Raw genomic sequence first — 16,457 nt, 5'->3', positions numbered from 1 at the left:
TAAAAAAATACTATCTCCATCCGCGATATCGTTTTCATTTTCATTTATAATTGTAGGGTTCACATAACACTTTATTCTCATAACCTTATCTTTTCATCAAAAAGTGTATTTATTACGGGCCAAACTTCACTCTCTACAGTATCCACTATTATCTACTACTATACATTACTTTTCTTAAAATCTGCGTCATTCACTTTGTGAAAACGATATCGCGGACAAATATAGTATTATATAGTCATTTTCAATTTGAAGTAATGATTTGTGTTGGAGTCACATGAATTAGCTTTAATTCATGTTTGAAAAAAAATTGTGCTTGTAGATTGTAGGAAAATTTTGATGAGTTTATGATTAAGAAGTTTTGTTATTTTGAACTGTAGGTAAAATATGGTGAATTCATGATTACAAAGTTTCATGCTTGTGAATTGCAAGCAAAATAGAGTGAATTTATGATCAGTTAGCATTTTGATCATGGATTATTATAGATAGAAATGTGAATTCGTGATTAAGAATATTCATTGTAGTAAATTATAAGTAAAATGAGATCAATTCATGATTAAGAAGCTTTGGGATTATGTATTTTATAATAATCTATATATTATATAAAAGAGCAGTATAACGGCTACTTTTTCCCACTAAATTTCTCTCTCCTCATTTTTCTTTTTTTATTTTGATTCTTTTATAAAAATCGTCAACTTTGATTAATAAAAAAATATTCAACATGGATGTAAAATTAAAGATAACGAAAAGCTCTTTAATTTGATATAAAATTTTTAAAAAATAAATTCAAAACGAATAACTTATTATCAATTAAAGTTACAAAATTATTTTTTTTTCTCTCTCTCATCTTTTATCTCTCCTTTCTCTTTTATAATTTCTTTTAATTATCAATAAAGATCAATTAATTGGTAATTGAAAATACAAAATTGAAAATTTATATATTTTCAAATTCGTGTTTTTTATTGAAATTATATCGTGGATAATTAAAATTTTTTATTTAGATTTATATTTATATTTAAATATATATTTAATATGCATATTTATTTATTTAAAATATCGTTCAGTTTTGATATTGATCGTGCATCGCACGAGTGGGCGTGTGCTAGTAAGAATAAAATTGAGAGTGTGACTATTTTGCATCTTGTTTATCGTAATAACTATTTATCATTATTATAAATAATAAATTAAGTATATTATTAGTTCATTCTTTTCTTAATTTACTATAACTTGGAAATGAGAAATATAATAACGTACTCCATCCATTCTCGAAAAAGAGTTCTACTTATCTCTTTCTACATATAATAAAGAGTACCTCGGTTGGTAAAACGTTTCTCTTTAATCAATAGATCGAGAATTTGAGTTATCATAGGAGAAACGAAGATTCATTATTTATTACTCCCTCCGTCCCATTAATAAAGACATAGGTCTTTTGGGCACGGAGATTAAGGAGAGGTAGATTAGTTGTTAAAGTGTTGTGGCCCACCACTATTAGTGTAGTTGATTAGTTTTAATTTAGTGTATTTATTTATTTCTATTTAATGTTTTAGTTGAATTTTAAACCACCACCACCTCCGACAACCACCACCGCCGCCACCTCCGACACCACCACCACCTCAGAAATTCAACCCCCAATTCATACCCAAAATCAACACTATCGCCGCCGCCTACGACAACCACCACCACCTCAGAAATTCAACCCCCAAATCAAACCCAGAAATCAAACCCAAAATCGAACCCAAAAATCGAACCTAAAAATCGAATCGCGGCAAACCCTAGCCCCTAACCCAAAAATCGAATCGCGGCAGACACAAAGTCTAGGGAGAGAGAGATGAGTGAAAGAGATGAGGGAGAACCGAGAGGAGTCGGACAGAGAGAGATGCGAGGGGAAGAAGGAAGGCGGTCGCGGCGCGGCCCCAGAGCCGACGTCGGCTGGAGAAGGAGAAGCAGGCGGCGGCGGAGAAGGAGAAGAGAGGGGGAGGGGCGCCGCGCTGCAAACCCTAGTCCACCGCCGGAAAGTTAAATCTCCGCCGACCACCACTCTTCGCCGCCGACGCTGTCTTCCTTCCTCGGCGGAATTGCCGTCGGCTTGCTCCTCTCCACCTCATACCCCCAGCACACCAACACACCACACTCGAATCCACAACAGAGGGAGTAATTCTAAAAAAAGAGAGGCGAAGGTTGCGGCCTTGCTGCGGTTGCCGGAGACGAGAGAGGGGCGGCGGAGGAAATATGAGAGGGCGGTGCAACCGAGAGGAGTCGGAAAGAGGGAAGAGGGAAGAGATGGTTTGAGAAGACTGAGGCGGAAATGAGAAGAGGGAAGAGATGATTTAAGCTATGTTAATTACCAATTAAATTGCCTAATTATTTCATTTTTTGGAAGTGTGTCTTTATTATTGGGACATCCCAATAAGGAAAGTGTGTCTTCAATAATGGGACGGAGGGAGTATTTAAAAAAATAAAATAATGTACCAGAAAGTTTTGTAATGTTGCAACTTGCAACCACAAGCCTGCGGCGTTGATCACTTTTGGGCCTCTTGTACAATTGAGCCCAATCTCATCATAACCTTATAATTAAATTTCAAAATAAATCCGGTAAAATATCCCTAGCTTTGGGCTGCTTTTGTAAAATGGCCCAAGATACAAATAATTTAACCATATTCATTATTTTCATTTTTTTTTCCAATTCTAGAATTTATAAGTGTATGTAGTCGAAAATCGAAATGTTGATTACGCATGTCGAAATCTTAAATGGGCGTTTAGTTTGAATGTGTGATAGATTGATCAAATATAAAATTAATATTTGAAGGATAAAATGATCAAACAAATACATAATTATTTTTATTTATCAATTCGATCATTCAAAGTAAACAACTTTAGATAAAGGTTTAAGTGTTGCTAGAGACGATTGCATGCTTATTGGAGTGTCACACGTGTACAAATCGGCGAACCGCGCCGCCCACGGCCTCGCCCAATTTGCTATGCACCTTACTCAAACCGAAATTTGGACTGCGAATATTCCTCGATGGCTTTGCGATATTGTAAAAGATAATAACTCCTAATCAATAAATTATCCTTCTTTCGCTTAAAGAAAAAAGAAAAAAAACCTTAAATGAAAATTAATAAAACATGTAACTTTCCCAAATTAACCATTTTCCCCCACTTCTGAATTTATTTCGTCAATACATATCGTAAATATTTATAATGCTAAATGGGCCCTTTTAAGACGACTTTCGTTTATGTTGGTGATGTGATTTTGTGCAATGCAGCTATTGGAGTTTGACTGTTTGAGGAAGAGAAAATTTCCCAACACATATTTTATTATTTGCACAATCACAAGTTTCATAAAATAAAATAAAAAAGTAGCCATAAAGTTAGTGGGAGTGCAAGAAATCATAAATAAGATTACACTTTTACAATAAATTCAACACTTGGACATGGGATACGCGTGGGGGTTATAATTTATACTTTGCAAATTGTAATCGCATGGGAATTCAGATATTCCCTCCGTCCCGTGAAGCTTGAGTAATATTTTTTTTTCGAGTTATTTTACGAAGCTCAAGTAGTTTCTTTATATGATAATTTTTTTTTTCTTTATTCACCTTTTTATTTTTTTCACCTACCATATTTAACACACAAAATACTAATTTTTTAAAATTCGTGTCCAAAAAAAATTGCTCAAGCTTCGCGGAATGAAAAAAGTACAAAATTATAAATAACCATATATACACACACACGCGCGTACGAATTGGATATAGTGAAAACCACAATTTAAAACAATAATTGATAATATTGTATTGGTATGTAAAATTACTGCATTTTCTTTGTAATTAATTGCATTTGAAAAAAATAAAATAAATAAATAGATAAATTTTTCGTTCCCTTCAGGATTCGAACTCAGATGATGCATTCATTCATCAAGATAATCCATTCACCATAAATCTTCATAATTCAAGAATTGAAAATAATTATCCGTTCTTATTTTAAATAATTTTTTTATTATTTGAACCTCTCCCAAAATACATTTCAGAACAAATCCGTAAAATATCGCTCAAGATATAAATAATTGAACCATATTCATTATTTTCATTTTTTTTTCCAATTATAGAATTTATAAGTGTCTGTAGTGAAAATGATATCTATAATGACAAATGAGAATGAATTTAAAATATTAGATATTCAAATCTTATGATTGAAATTCAAACAAATTAGTGGTATTAAACGAGATTAACAAACAAGTCAATAAAATCTACAAATAAATCAATGTAACTCACGAATAATATTCTCATATGGGTTCGAATCCTAAAAGGGGTGTTAATTGAATACGATTGTTTATGTGTTATGTTATTTGTTGATAAATTTTAAACTAGGAGTATTAGATTTGGACCATAAATATCAATTATAAAAAATTAAAAGAAAAAATAGTGTGCCCACCTTTATGCTTCCTTAATGCCATTAAATGAACGTATAAATAATACCACAAGCCATTTATGAGTATGTGCATGTCTGCCTATAAAATGAAACTAATTTGACATATTTGACATATTTCAAACTTCAGGTCATAATTAATTACAATCATCTAATAATCTAATCAATTAATTTCCATCACAAGTTTAGGTTTAATTGCTTTAATGGAATAAAGTTAAAAATGTTAAAAATCTTATTATTATTATTATTATTATTATTATTATTATTATTATTATTATTATTATTATTATTATTATTATTATTATTATTATTATTATTATTATTATTATTATTATTATTATTATTATTATTATTAGTGTTAATAGGCAAAAGTGCCCCATTCCTTATTCATATTTTGAAAAATGCCCACCCTTATCATACAAAGCTATCCATGCCCTAAATTACTAATTAACCCTTGAGTGGGTCAACATCTTAAGTAATCATTTCGGTCTTCTTACACAATCTTACACATTTTTAAGTTCCAATGCTTTTTTGTACAATAATTTGTGATGTTGACCGAAATGATTACACACTGAGTGTCCGATATGATTTTTTTAAACTGTATATATATTATCGACCGGATAATTTAAAGTGTAAATATTATCGACCGGACACTAATTAACACTTAAACAATATATTAAATTAAATTCAGCAAAATAGTAAAAATTAATATAAAGATAGCAATAGATAGAAAAAACACTTTTATGTTGATATACCATCGATCCGGCCGGTGAAATGGCCAGAGAAATGTATCCGACCGGGTACATTTCAGAAAAACAATGACCCGGCCGGATACCGACGATTCTGCGGTACGCGAAGCATGACCATACAGTCGCTCATCAAACGCATGTGCGATTTGGATCGTCGAGTGGATGATGAGGATGGGAGCCTGTACCTTCGTGCTGTCCTCGTGTGTGTGGCTCACACCCTTGTTCTTGGGTTGGATGCGCGGGTACAGCCGTGGCTTTGGGTTTTGGTGGATGATCTGGCTGCGTTTGATAGATTCCCCTGGGGCGCGTATTCGTATAAGATGTTATGCCATTATACGACAGATGTAGGAACCGGCGAGAAATATCACTTCTACGGTCCTTCGTGGGCTTTATATGTCTGGGCATTGGAGCGCGTCCCGGGCTTCGGACACATGGTCGCAGCATCTAGCGGTGATCCGACAGCGCACCCTCGGTGTTTGAGATGGACTTTCAGGGGTAAGCCGAAGCTTCACGGTCTGCGCGATCTATTCGAGGGACAGGTAATCAGATATTTAAGATTATCCTCCACACCGTTACTGGTTTTACTTATGTTCTAATATATTATCTTTGTTGCTTTCTAGGGTGGTGTCATGCCCCTGGAGCCCGATGCTGACGATCTGTCGAGTCACTACTTCATATCAGCGCTGACACCGGGCGAACTCTCGGTGAGCTTCAGGCCCCCCGACAACCCATTAGCTCGGGGTGTCCAATTTCCACAGGGCACCGGAGCCCGTGTTGTGGAGGAGCGCGGGGACGAGGAGGATGTACCTAGACAGCCTCGTACGACTCGCAGTCACAGTGTCCGGGGCCCTGTGAGGGATGCTCGACAGCACGAGCCGGCTCGTCATTCAGTAGATCCGGGCAAGCGCCCTGTGAGGGATGCTCGACCCCACGAGCCGGCTCGTCATTCAGTAGATCCGGGCAAGCGCCCAGCGCCGCATACTTCTTCATCGTCGAGCGGATCTCGGACTGTATCCAGTCCCAGCGAGGGTGAGGTGGATCGTAAGTGGGTGAAGAAGACGATCCGTCAGGAGATTAAGAAGGCCTTCGGCAAATTCGTGGAGAAATTGAAGAGCAAGGGTAAAAAGGATAGGTGCAAGAAGAGCAAACATTTCCGAGTGCCCGACTCCCCTGATGATGATGACCAGCGACGGTCCCCTGATGATTACCAGCCACGGTCTCCTCCACAGCGACGGTCTCCTCCACCCAGTGCTTCAGGGCCCGACGCTTCAGGGCCAAGCGTTTCACGTTCCTGCGACGACGACCCCCGCGGTGAGGAATCACGCCATCCAGAGACCCAGGATTACAATGAGCAGTGGCGGGCCATGAATCAGTCTGTTCAGGGCGACTACACACCGGCGGAGCAGACTTTTGACTGGTCGACCCAGGTCTACCCTCATTGGTCTTCCCCATTCCTGAAGCCGCAATATAGAACAGAGACCCCGATATTCTTTGCTGAACCGCTCACTTCTATTGCACCACATGAGTGGGGACAGTCCAGTTCGGCAGGACAGGCTCAGACGGAGGAGCCTGAGCCACAGGCAGAGCAGCCACAGGTACTGCTGCTGCAGCACCTAGAGCAGCCGCCGGCAGAGCAGCCGCCAGCAGAGCCCCCGCGTCGCAGTCAGAGGGTGAGGCGTCCGTCTAACTATCAGCGATCGCCTTGGGTTAATAGCCAAATGCCACGTCCAGTGACACAAGTCTGCAGTGACCATTATGAGAAGTGGATGGCTAGGTGTCGAGAGGGTAGGGGTCGTGAGATTTATGTCAAGGCAAGTGGTGGTTTGCGGGAGTACGACGACTTCGCGCGGGTGGATAATGTCAGCCAGGAATTCACAACTGGGGTAAATAATCTATTGATTTTAACATTGTTAAATTACTTTCTACTAACTTATTGATTTTAACTTTGTTGCAGGATATTGACTTGTATTTCTTAAGCTTGAGAAATAGACTTCGAGCTTCAGCAGATTTACTGGATGACGTAGATATGAATAACATAATCATATTAGACACGGATTGGTTTGTAAGTAAACTTTCATTATTTGTATGTTTTCATTGGTGCGAATATAAATTATTAATTACTTCTATTGATCTGTAGATATACCTCCAGGGCGAGTGGGACGCTCTATTGGAGAAGTGGGCAAGAAGTGAGTTTACTCCAGAGGAGTATCATATATTGACGCATGGAGCAGTAGCTGATGGTTGGCAGCCCCGGATAGACTGGCTCTGCCAAATACGTGGAAAAGCCGTTAAGGGCCATGAACTTCCTCCTGGTCATATAGGATGGATGGATGCCACACAGGTAATCAGTTAAACAATTATTTGTCATTAGTCATTTGTGCTTTATATGTTGTTTCTTATCAATTCATTGTGGTTTGTTATAGGTTCTCATGCCAGTCATAATTGGCCACCATTTTGTCCTATGTCGGATCCGGTTAGGAGAATTGGTTTGCGAGGTCTATGACCCAGTATTCCACAAGCTATCACCTCGACAGCAGGATGGTCGAGTTGGTGAACTACTGCCTTTACTGAGATTGTTGCCAATTGTCCTTCAGTTGGCGAGGTGGCTAGACGACACATCCATTGATTCGACAGTGGCAAAGGAGAAGTACCCACTTATGACGGCGGTGTTTGCTCCAGCGGAGGTTCAGTTTCACCAGCAGGACTCTGTCAGCTGCGGGCCTTTCGTCTGCATGTATGCAGAACGACTGATATCTGGCTCTCCATCCATTGAGTGGGGTAACCACAACGTGGCGGCATACAGGGCCAAGATTGCTAGATCTATATTTTCGTTGTGTGAAACTATGACACATCGTATCACTAGACTTGGTTTTGCATAGTTTTGTTTATTGTTACATTTATGTGTGCTTCTATTTGGTTATTCAACGAGCATTATTTCCTGTAAATCATTCCAGCTTATCGAATAATAAGATAATTCAATCAATATCATTAACTGTTACAGCACACAAATACATCCCACTACTCCCTGGGCTCAGTCGCTCTGCCAGCGCACGTTCTCTTGCTGTGTCCTTCTTCATGGCAGATGCTGCACTTCTTTGGTTTACGACGCCTGATACTAGAAGACTCATCGGCTTGTGTGCTGGTGCCTTCACCACCACCTCGATGTCTACCTTCTTTTGGGCGCCCCGCTTGACCTTTTACAATCAGAGGTAATACAACCTGCTCAGCGATGTGCTCGGGAACCAACCACTGGCGTCTCGGCGGGAGATTATTAACTTCGCGAGAGTAAGTATCGATAAGAAAGTCATTCGTGTAGTACGAGTCTACATACTCCGCGATCGTATCACCGGCTTCACTATAAAAACAAACAAACTCCGATAGTAATCAATATAACGAACATTAGAACATATTTACATTTCAATGAACCCGACAGTAATCATTTCATGATCGTACCTTATTGCAGCGATTGAATGAGAACAGGGCAGTTGGTCTAGCTGAAATACTCGACATTCGCATTTTTTCTTCTCTAGATCCACCTTGAAGCTTCTGTCAGCAGTTTGCACCTTATACTTCATGCCACTCAACCTTTGTGCAGTGTATCGACGACTTTTTTGGACTTCAATAGCTACCCTTTTACCAGCCTCAACAGTCAAGCCTTGCTCGATTTGTTGTGCAGCCCTTAGTCGCTCGCTGAACCATTTCTCAATAACAATTCTGATTGCCTCTAACATCGAGCATATAGGAAGTCTTCTTGCCCACAACAATCTGGAATTAAAAGCTTCAGCAGCATTTGATGTCATAAAACTGTAGCGTCGCACAGGCATAGGACACATCGAACGAGCCCACTTCTCCGGCCCAATCCCCATTAGTTTATCGTACGCGGCTCTCTTCATAACCTTCAGGGCGTTCATAGCCTTATTGAAGTCGGGCTTCTCGTACGCAAATGCAGCTTGTCAATACACCTCGACCACTGCCTTACCGTAATGCTTCAGGTTATTTTGCAAATGGTAGTAGCATAGGCCGTGGGTTGCATTTGGTAACTCATTCCTGATAGCATTGGCAATGGAGATATGCTGATCAGAGACAATCAAAAGTGGATCGGCTTGGCCATAAACACGTCGAATGCGTGACATGAAATAACTCCACGATTCATCGTTTTCTTTCGGGCCAACACCATACGCGAGTGGGAACAAACTCTCGTTGCCGTCCTTCGTCACTGCAACAAACAAAATACCCCTATTCTTGCCCTTCAAGTGTGTGCCATCGACGACAATCACTGGCCGTAAGCTGAACATGAAAGGGGGTAGCCGAAGCTGCAAGAGCAACAAATAAGTGTTTGAATCGGCCATCATCGTCAACTTCCCACTCCACCCTCGAACCGGGATTGGATTGTCTCAACATGTATAAGTACTTGGGCAGCATCTCGAAGGACTGATCATGTCGACCATAAACCATCTCAGTGGCTCGATTACGGGCTCGCAATGCAACATCGTACTTGATCTGTACGCCAAACTCACGTCGCAGCTCCAGCTGGATGGCCTTCGGCTTCAAGATCTCGCAATCGTCGTGTATCTTCTGTGCTAAATATGCTGCGACGACTTTTGCGGGGGCCTTTATTCGCGCTACGCGCCCTAGCTCACCGTCGCATGAGTGCTCATTGGTGAACTTATACACTCCCCAAATGACTCCATCTTGTGACGATGCATGGAGCTTGAAGGGGCACGTATCTGAATGCTTGCATTTGAAGTAGACTCGTCTGCTGTCTGATTTGCTGACAGAAAATTCCTTGCCCTGCTTCATGTTCCACAGACCGATTGCAACGATCAGATCATCTTTGCTATTGAAATACATATTCTTTGACAACTCCCGAGGCAATAGCTGATAATCTTCAATATCCACAAGTGCCGCTGCGGCGTCCAACGGGATAACCGGTACTAACCAATTAGTTAGTTCATCTGCTCCAGGAACCTGTTCGTCATCATCCTCGTCGATCTGCAAATTCTGCCAACCTGCATATTCAATCCCCGCCCTTCTCACGTTCTCTGTCTCCGACAAGTCTTCAGAGGCGCTTGTATCAGTCTCGGCTTCAGACGATGGAACATAATCTTCATCTACATTACCAGCATCCTCCACAAACTGAGGCTCGTACGTATATTGATCATCAGCTGGACCCCAACAACGATCAATTATTAGGCGATCGTACTGGTACGGATTTGGCTCATCCCATGAAGGCCAACCCGTTGACTGATCATTACCCCAAGTGACCGACGGTTCAACACTTTGTTGCGCCGGTGAATCTCCGGCTGATAGGTCTAAATAAGCATATCTTTGGATTGCTTCCAATCCGTCCCCACCTTCGAATGTTGCACTGGATTCACCTCCATACCCGGAAGATTGAGGGAGATCGAACGAAGGAACATACACTCCTCCACTGTAATCGTCTTCAACAACATAAATCTCAGGAAAATGTGGCTGCGACGCCAGCAACTGAAGCAAATCATTGTCATCGGCAAGAATATTTTTACTGTATACCCTGCCATTTAATCTCTTCGTCAAATAATACAAGCTGTAATTAGTGCTCAATGAATTCTCCATCATCAGGTAATTTATCATGTACACCGTACTGGCCATTGTGTCTCCGAAAATATGTAAATTCTTAGAAGAGCCGCCGATGTACTCATAACCATTGAAGGCACCTCCATAATTAACCACAAAGTATCTCCCATATTCATTCATCTACAGAAAAAATAATAAATAAATAAATATATGATGTAAATGGAATACAATGTTAAAATACAACATATAACATGTTAATACACTCGAAAAACATCTATCCGCCCGGGGAAGTAGCCGAGGAAATGTGTCCGGCCGTGTATTACATGATATATAATTACACACGGCCGGACACATTTTCAAGGACACTTGTCCGGGCGGATACATAATTTTCGAGCATAATAACATGAGTTATGTAGCAATATATATGTATAGAACTAAAATGCAACTAATAATTACTAATTAATACTTTAAAACATGATAGAATTTGCTCTAATTCACATGTATTTCCTTCAAACGTGGCTTTAAATCATAGTATGCTATAATATGCTAATAATTCACATAAGCATATAGGATCAAACAAAACATTGAAAATAAACAATAACCAACTTAAATTACATTTCAAACGTAAAATGACATACCTTTAAACGTTCGGATGAGAGAATTCACAAATAATAGCTTCACCACTTGGAAAATATTAGAATTTCTAATGAGTTTGAGTGTTTTTTCACTTTGAGTGTTCGGATGAGAGAATGAGAGAATTCACTCATATATAAACAAAGATTCCTTCATTTCACGTGAATTTCAATGAAATTAGAGTGTTTGACATGAATACTTTACTGACAAAGCTATTTCACATCATATTTGTCGTTTATCATCAATTTAAAAAAAAAAAATTATGTCCCTTAATTGAAGGCTAATTAATCGATGGAATATAAATACAAAAAATTAACACAATCCATATTAGCACTCAAAACACACATAGGAACCAAAAAAACATCTATCCGACCGGAACATATATGTGTCCGCCCGGTGAAACCTTGTGTCCGGTCGGACACTTGTTTTTCCCGGTCGGACGCTTGTTTTTTTTTTTCCAATGTGTGTTTTGAGTGCTAATATCGATTGTGTTAATTTTTAGTATTTATTTTCCATTGATTAATTAGCCTACGATTTACTTGTAAAACCTTCGATTTTAATTCAAAAATAAATAAATATTATTTTCTCTGTCAGTATTTCACATGTTCCAACACATATTTGATCGATTTCAATGTTTAAATTGATTAATTGATGTTTTTCTTACACTTTAACAACTTTTGTCATAGATGTGTAAGAACTTTTGCGGAAAACAATGCACATCCATCACATTCAAAGGGCATTTTCGGTTCTTCACTTATTTAGGGCATGTAGTGCTTTGCATGATAAGGGTGGGCATTTTTCAAATTATTCATAAGAGAAAGGGCACTTTAAATTTTGCCTCTTATTATTATTATGGTTTGACCAGGTCCAAGACCTAAACATCAAGAGATATGATGAATAAATGAGAATTACACCATTTCCACTATAAAGTTAGTCAACTAAGTTCAACATAGTCCAAGAAAAAATAGATATTCTAGAAGTGCTAAATTTTGAAGCGTAAATCCATAATTGGAAAAAAAAAAGGAAAATACATTCTTATAATTTGGACATCATAATATTGTTTAGTTATTATTAAAAAAAGGGGTTATTGCCAGAAAATACATATACTTTGTCAATTTTCTGGTTTATATCATGACCTTATAATTTGGCCATAAAATACATCAATTTTCAATTTAATTGCAATTATAACATGACTTTATAGTTTGGCCAAAAAATACACCAAGTTTCAATTTATTCTCAATTATAACATGACCTTGTAATTAATTTAGTATAATAATATCAAGTTTAATACATTAAATATTTTTAATTTTCTTTTCATCTCACAATATACTATATATAAATACATATATATTTGATAAATATACATCTATATGTAAATAATATATAATATTATTTACTTTTTAACATAGTTTCTATTATATATGTACGTAAATTTTTTAATTGGTCCTAATATTTTATAATTTCAGAATTTAAATAAATAAATACTTATTATATATATAATATATTAATAGAATATTAAAATCAAATTTATATATATATATATATATATATGCATTTGTGTGTTGAAAATGTAGATATATATATATATATATATATAACAAGATATTATATTGATGGCTCAAAAATACATACATATATATATACATTATGAAATAATTAATCATCTAACTTAATTTTTATAAAAATTAATCAATCAATTAAAAATATTTTATACATAAAAATTTAATATAAATACAATAAATATTAATACATCTATGATGAAAAATAATTTAAATAAGGTCATGTTATAATTGAGAATAAACTGAAATTTGGTGTATTTTCTGGCCAGACCATAAAGTCATGTTATAATTGCAATTAAATTGAAAATTGATGTATTTTTTGGCCAAATTATAAAGTCATGATATAAACCAGAAAATTGACAAAGTATATGTATTTTCTGGCAATAACCCCTTAAAAAAAAGTACTAGTTTATTAAAAAAGTATAACAAAAATTTATTTTTAAAAATTAAATATTGTTAATACATTTCAATTAATGACTTCTACTATGATTTTCCAGCCTGTAAAATAGTATTTGACTCTACATATTGAACAAGTCACTATTTCTAATTTATTGACCATTATTCAACTTTTTAAATATCACAAATATAAATAAAATTGCAGTATTATATTTCGGCCACGCAACAGAAAATCAAATAAGATTAAATATTTTCATTTCTGATTATTGAATGCTCTAACTATTGTTGCTGCTGCTGCCACATTTTGGCAATTTTTAACATCAATTTTCCCTCCATAGACGATGATCTAAGCTTTCTCTCACCTCTCTCTCATCTCTATCCGTGCAGCCATGGTTCTCAGAGACCACCGCCGCTGCACCACGATCTATCTCATCCTCCTCTGCTTCTGCGTCAACGCTCTCTCCTCCCTCGCCGAGGACACCATCTCCGGCAACAAAACCCTCTCCGGCAACCAAACACTCGTCTCCGCCGGCGAGAGCTTCGAGCTCGGATTCTTCAAACCAGGTAACTCTCCTCGGCACTACATAGGCATATGGTACAAAAAAGTCCCCAAACAAACCGTAGTTTGGGTGGCCAACAGAGAAGCCCCTGTCTCCGATCCCAATTCCGCCAAATTCCAGATTTCAGCCGGAAACCTAGTTCTGCTAAACGAATTGGGAGCCGAGATTTGGTCCACCGCCCTAAATTCAACCTCTAACGCCGCCGCGGTGCTCCGCGATAACGGGAATCTGGTTCTCAGCGATGCGTCCGGCTCGTCGAATCCGAGATCCGGAGAAATTTTGTGGCAGAGTATCGATAATCCGGTGCACACGTGGCTGCCTGGCGGGAAAATTGCCTATGATAAAATCACGGGAAAGAAGCAGCTCTTAACTTCGTGGAAAAACGAGGAGGATCCTGCAATGGGGCTGTTTTCGCTCGAGCTCGATCCGAATGGGAGTCAGTATCTCATAAAATGGAAAAGGAGTGAGGAGTATTGGACTAGTGGGGCTTGGAATGGCCATATTTTCAGCTTAGTTCCTGAAATGAGACTGAATTACATCTATAATTTTAGCTTTGTTAATAATACTAATGAGACCTACTTCACATATTCTCTGTATAATCCTGCTGTTATATCGCGTTTCATTATGGATGTGTCGGGGCAGATTAAGCAGCAGTCGTGGGTTAACGATGATTGGAACTTGTTCTGGACTCAGCCGAGGGAGCAATGCCAGGTTCATGATTTTTGTGGGGGGTTTGGTAGCTGCAAGAACTCGTTGCCATTCTGTAGTTGCTTGTCGGGGTTTAGGGTTAGGAACGAGAGCGATTGGGAGTTGAATGATTACTCAGGTGGTTGTGTGAGGGAGTTGAGCTTGCAGTGTGAGAGTAATGGTAATGGCACTGGTTCTAATGGGAGGGGAGATAGGTTTTTGCCTGTCTCGAATGTGAAATTACCCGTGAATGCTCAGCCGTTGATGGCTGGGAGTGGTGGAGAGTGTGAGTCGAGTTGCTTGAGCAATTGTTCTTGCACGGCTTATGCCTATGAAGAAGGGGGTGGTTGTTCTGTTTGGGGAGGGGAGTTGGTGAATCTGCAGCAGTTGAATGAAGGAGATGGGAGTGGTAAAGTGATCCACATTAGGCTGTCTGCCTCTTCACAAGTGTTTTCTGCTTCCAAGAATAGTAAGGGGTCCATGATTGGTGTGGTTTTGGGCTGTGTTGGTGGTGCGTTGGTCGTGGCTGCAGTCGTGGTGGGGTTGATATGGAGGAGGCGGAGACGAGGAGGCGGGACTACTAAAGCAGTGGAGGGTTCATTGGTTGCGTTTGCATACAAGGACTTGCAGAATGCAACCAAGAACTTCTCGGATAAGTTGGGAGGTGGTGGCTTTGGGTCTGTTTTCAAGGGCACTTTACCTGATTCAACAGCCATAGCTGCGAAGAAGCTCGACAGCATCACGCAAGGGGAGAAGCAGTTCAGGACAGAGGTGAGCACGATTGGGACGATTCAGCACGTGAATCTTGTGAGGCTCCGCGGCTTCTGCTCAGAGGGTAGCAAGAAGCTGCTGGTCTATGATTACATGGAGAATGGCTCCTTGGACTCGCATCTCTTCCACGCGAACAAGGGCAAGTTCTTGGAGTGGAAGACGAGGTACCAGATCGCCCTTGGGATCGCGAGGGGGCTGTCGTATCTGCACGAGAAATGCAGGGACTGCATCATCCACTGCGATATAAAGCCAGAGAACATTTTGCTGGACACCGAGTTCTGCCCCAAGGTGGCGGATTTCGGCCTGGCCAAGCTCATGGGGCGTGATTTCAGCCGCGTCCTCACCACCATGAGAGGTACGAGGGGCTACCTCGCGCCCGAGTGGATATCCGGAGTCGCCATAACAGCCAAAGCAGACGTCTACAGCTACGGAATGATGCTCTTTGAGTTGGTCTCTGGAAGGAGAAACTCCGAGAACTCCGAGGATGGGACTGTCAAATACTTCCCCTCGTGGGCAGCTAACGCGACTGTCAATGGAGGCGACGTGCTTGGCCAGTTGGATCCCGTTTTGGACAGAAACGCTGATGCGGAGCAGGTATTGAAGATCTGCAAGATCGCATGCTGGTGCATCCAAGATGATGAGAACATAAGGCCTTCAATGGGGCAGGTTGTTCAAATTCTTGAAGGCCTAATGGATGTGAACGTGCCTCCGGTGCCTCGTTCGCTCCAGGTCTTCGTCGAGAGCCAGGAGGACATAGTGTTCTTCACCGACTCCTCCTCCACGGAGCAGAGCTCGCAGGCGAGGAGCAACGCCTCGAGTGCTTCCTCGAACTCCAAGAACAACAGCACGGTATCATCAAAGGGTTAGTTCACATTTATGTGTTTTGTAGATTCTGTTGCAAGAAAATGCTAAGCCATCTAAATAAAGACAAATTTGTATTTAGGAATCTTGACATAGGAAAGATGAAACTTGATTGAGTATATATATGTTTGTATTTATACCATTGTGTAATCAACATTTGTTACAGTTTGTTATCTTGTAAAAAAAAAAATCAAGTCTTTATGCATAGTTGTAGAAAGCTTAGTGTCCACTCTATACTTCTAGCTACCGGCCTCTTTCTCCGG

General features: G+C 39.4%; 5 protein-coding genes across 5 annotated transcripts in view; 3 read left to right on the top strand and 2 right to left on the bottom strand.

Moving 5' to 3' along the window:
- LOC131009293 (transcription factor MYB13-like) overlaps positions 1-16,457 on the top strand; it is a 38,144-nt gene that overhangs the window by 8,261 nt on the left and 13,426 nt on the right. The window lies entirely within an intron of this gene.
- LOC131009988 (uncharacterized) lies at positions 5,282-8,050 on the top strand. Its single transcript, XM_057937383.1, has 5 exons — positions 5,282-5,710; positions 5,792-7,054; positions 7,126-7,233; positions 7,309-7,512; positions 7,595-8,050. The coding sequence occupies exons 1-5, from the start codon at positions 5,282-5,284 to the stop codon at positions 8,048-8,050; spliced, it is 2,460 nt and encodes an 819-aa protein (XP_057793366.1).
- Positions 8,190-9,082, bottom strand: LOC131009987 (uncharacterized). The gene is made up of 2 exons (XM_057937382.1): positions 8,625-9,082; positions 8,190-8,526 (listed from the first exon to the last, which is right to left on the bottom strand). Exons 1-2 carry the CDS (start codon positions 9,080-9,082, stop codon positions 8,190-8,192), a joined length of 795 nt encoding a protein of 264 aa, XP_057793365.1.
- On the bottom strand, positions 9,125-10,624 carry LOC131009986 (uncharacterized). Its single transcript, XM_057937381.1, has 4 exons — positions 10,558-10,624; positions 10,140-10,474; positions 9,551-9,962; positions 9,125-9,387 (listed from the first exon to the last, which is right to left on the bottom strand). Exons 1-4 carry the CDS (start codon positions 10,622-10,624, stop codon positions 9,125-9,127), a joined length of 1,077 nt encoding a protein of 358 aa, XP_057793364.1.
- On the top strand, positions 13,541-16,362 carry LOC131009199 (G-type lectin S-receptor-like serine/threonine-protein kinase At2g19130). The gene has a single exon (XM_057936451.1). The coding sequence runs from the start codon at positions 13,705-13,707 to the stop codon at positions 16,198-16,200; it is 2,496 nt and encodes an 831-aa protein (XP_057792434.1). The 5' UTR covers positions 13,541-13,704; the 3' UTR covers positions 16,201-16,362.

The sequence above is a fragment of the Salvia miltiorrhiza genome, chromosome 2 (assembly GCF_028751815.1).
Source record: "Salvia miltiorrhiza cultivar Shanhuang (shh) chromosome 2, IMPLAD_Smil_shh, whole genome shotgun sequence".
Classification (NCBI taxonomy): domain Eukaryota; kingdom Viridiplantae; phylum Streptophyta; class Magnoliopsida; order Lamiales; family Lamiaceae; genus Salvia; species Salvia miltiorrhiza.
Note: the sequence above shows the minus strand (reverse complement) of the source record. Positions and strands in the feature narration are given on the sequence as shown.

What these genes read in the sequence shown, in the direction of transcription:
- LOC131009987 (XM_057937382.1), bottom strand. Translation starts at nt 9,082, where the DNA reads ATGAACGCCCTGAAGGTTATGAAGAGAGCCGCGTACGATAAACTAATG. An exon ending in CATTCAATCGCTGCAATAAG is followed by an intron (nt 8,527 to 8,624) that starts GTACGATCATGA and finishes TTGTTTTTATAG; the next exon opens with TGAAGCCGGTGATACGATCG.
- LOC131009199 (XM_057936451.1), top strand. Translation starts at nt 13,705, where the DNA reads ATGGTTCTCAGAGACCACCGCCGCTGCACCACGATCTATCTCATCCTC.
- LOC131009986 (XM_057937381.1), bottom strand. Translation starts at nt 10,624, where the DNA reads ATGTTGTTGAAGACGATTACAGTGGAGGAGTGTATGTTCCTTCGTTCG. An exon ending in GATCTCCCTCAATCTTCCGG is followed by an intron (nt 10,475 to 10,557) that starts GTATGGAGGTGA and finishes TAGACCTATCAG; the next exon opens with CCGGAGATTCACCGGCGCAA. An exon ending in GTTGAGACAATCCAATCCCG is followed by an intron (nt 9,388 to 9,550) that starts GTTCGAGGGTGG and finishes TGTTTGTTGCAG; the next exon opens with TGACGAAGGACGGCAACGAG.
- LOC131009988 (XM_057937383.1), top strand. Translation starts at nt 5,282, where the DNA reads ATGACCATACAGTCGCTCATCAAACGCATGTGCGATTTGGATCGTCGA. An exon ending in GCGATCTATTCGAGGGACAG is followed by an intron (nt 5,711 to 5,791) that starts GTAATCAGATAT and finishes GTTGCTTTCTAG; the next exon opens with GGTGGTGTCATGCCCCTGGA. An exon ending in GATGGATGGATGCCACACAG is followed by an intron (nt 7,513 to 7,594) that starts GTAATCAGTTAA and finishes GGTTTGTTATAG; the next exon opens with GTTCTCATGCCAGTCATAAT.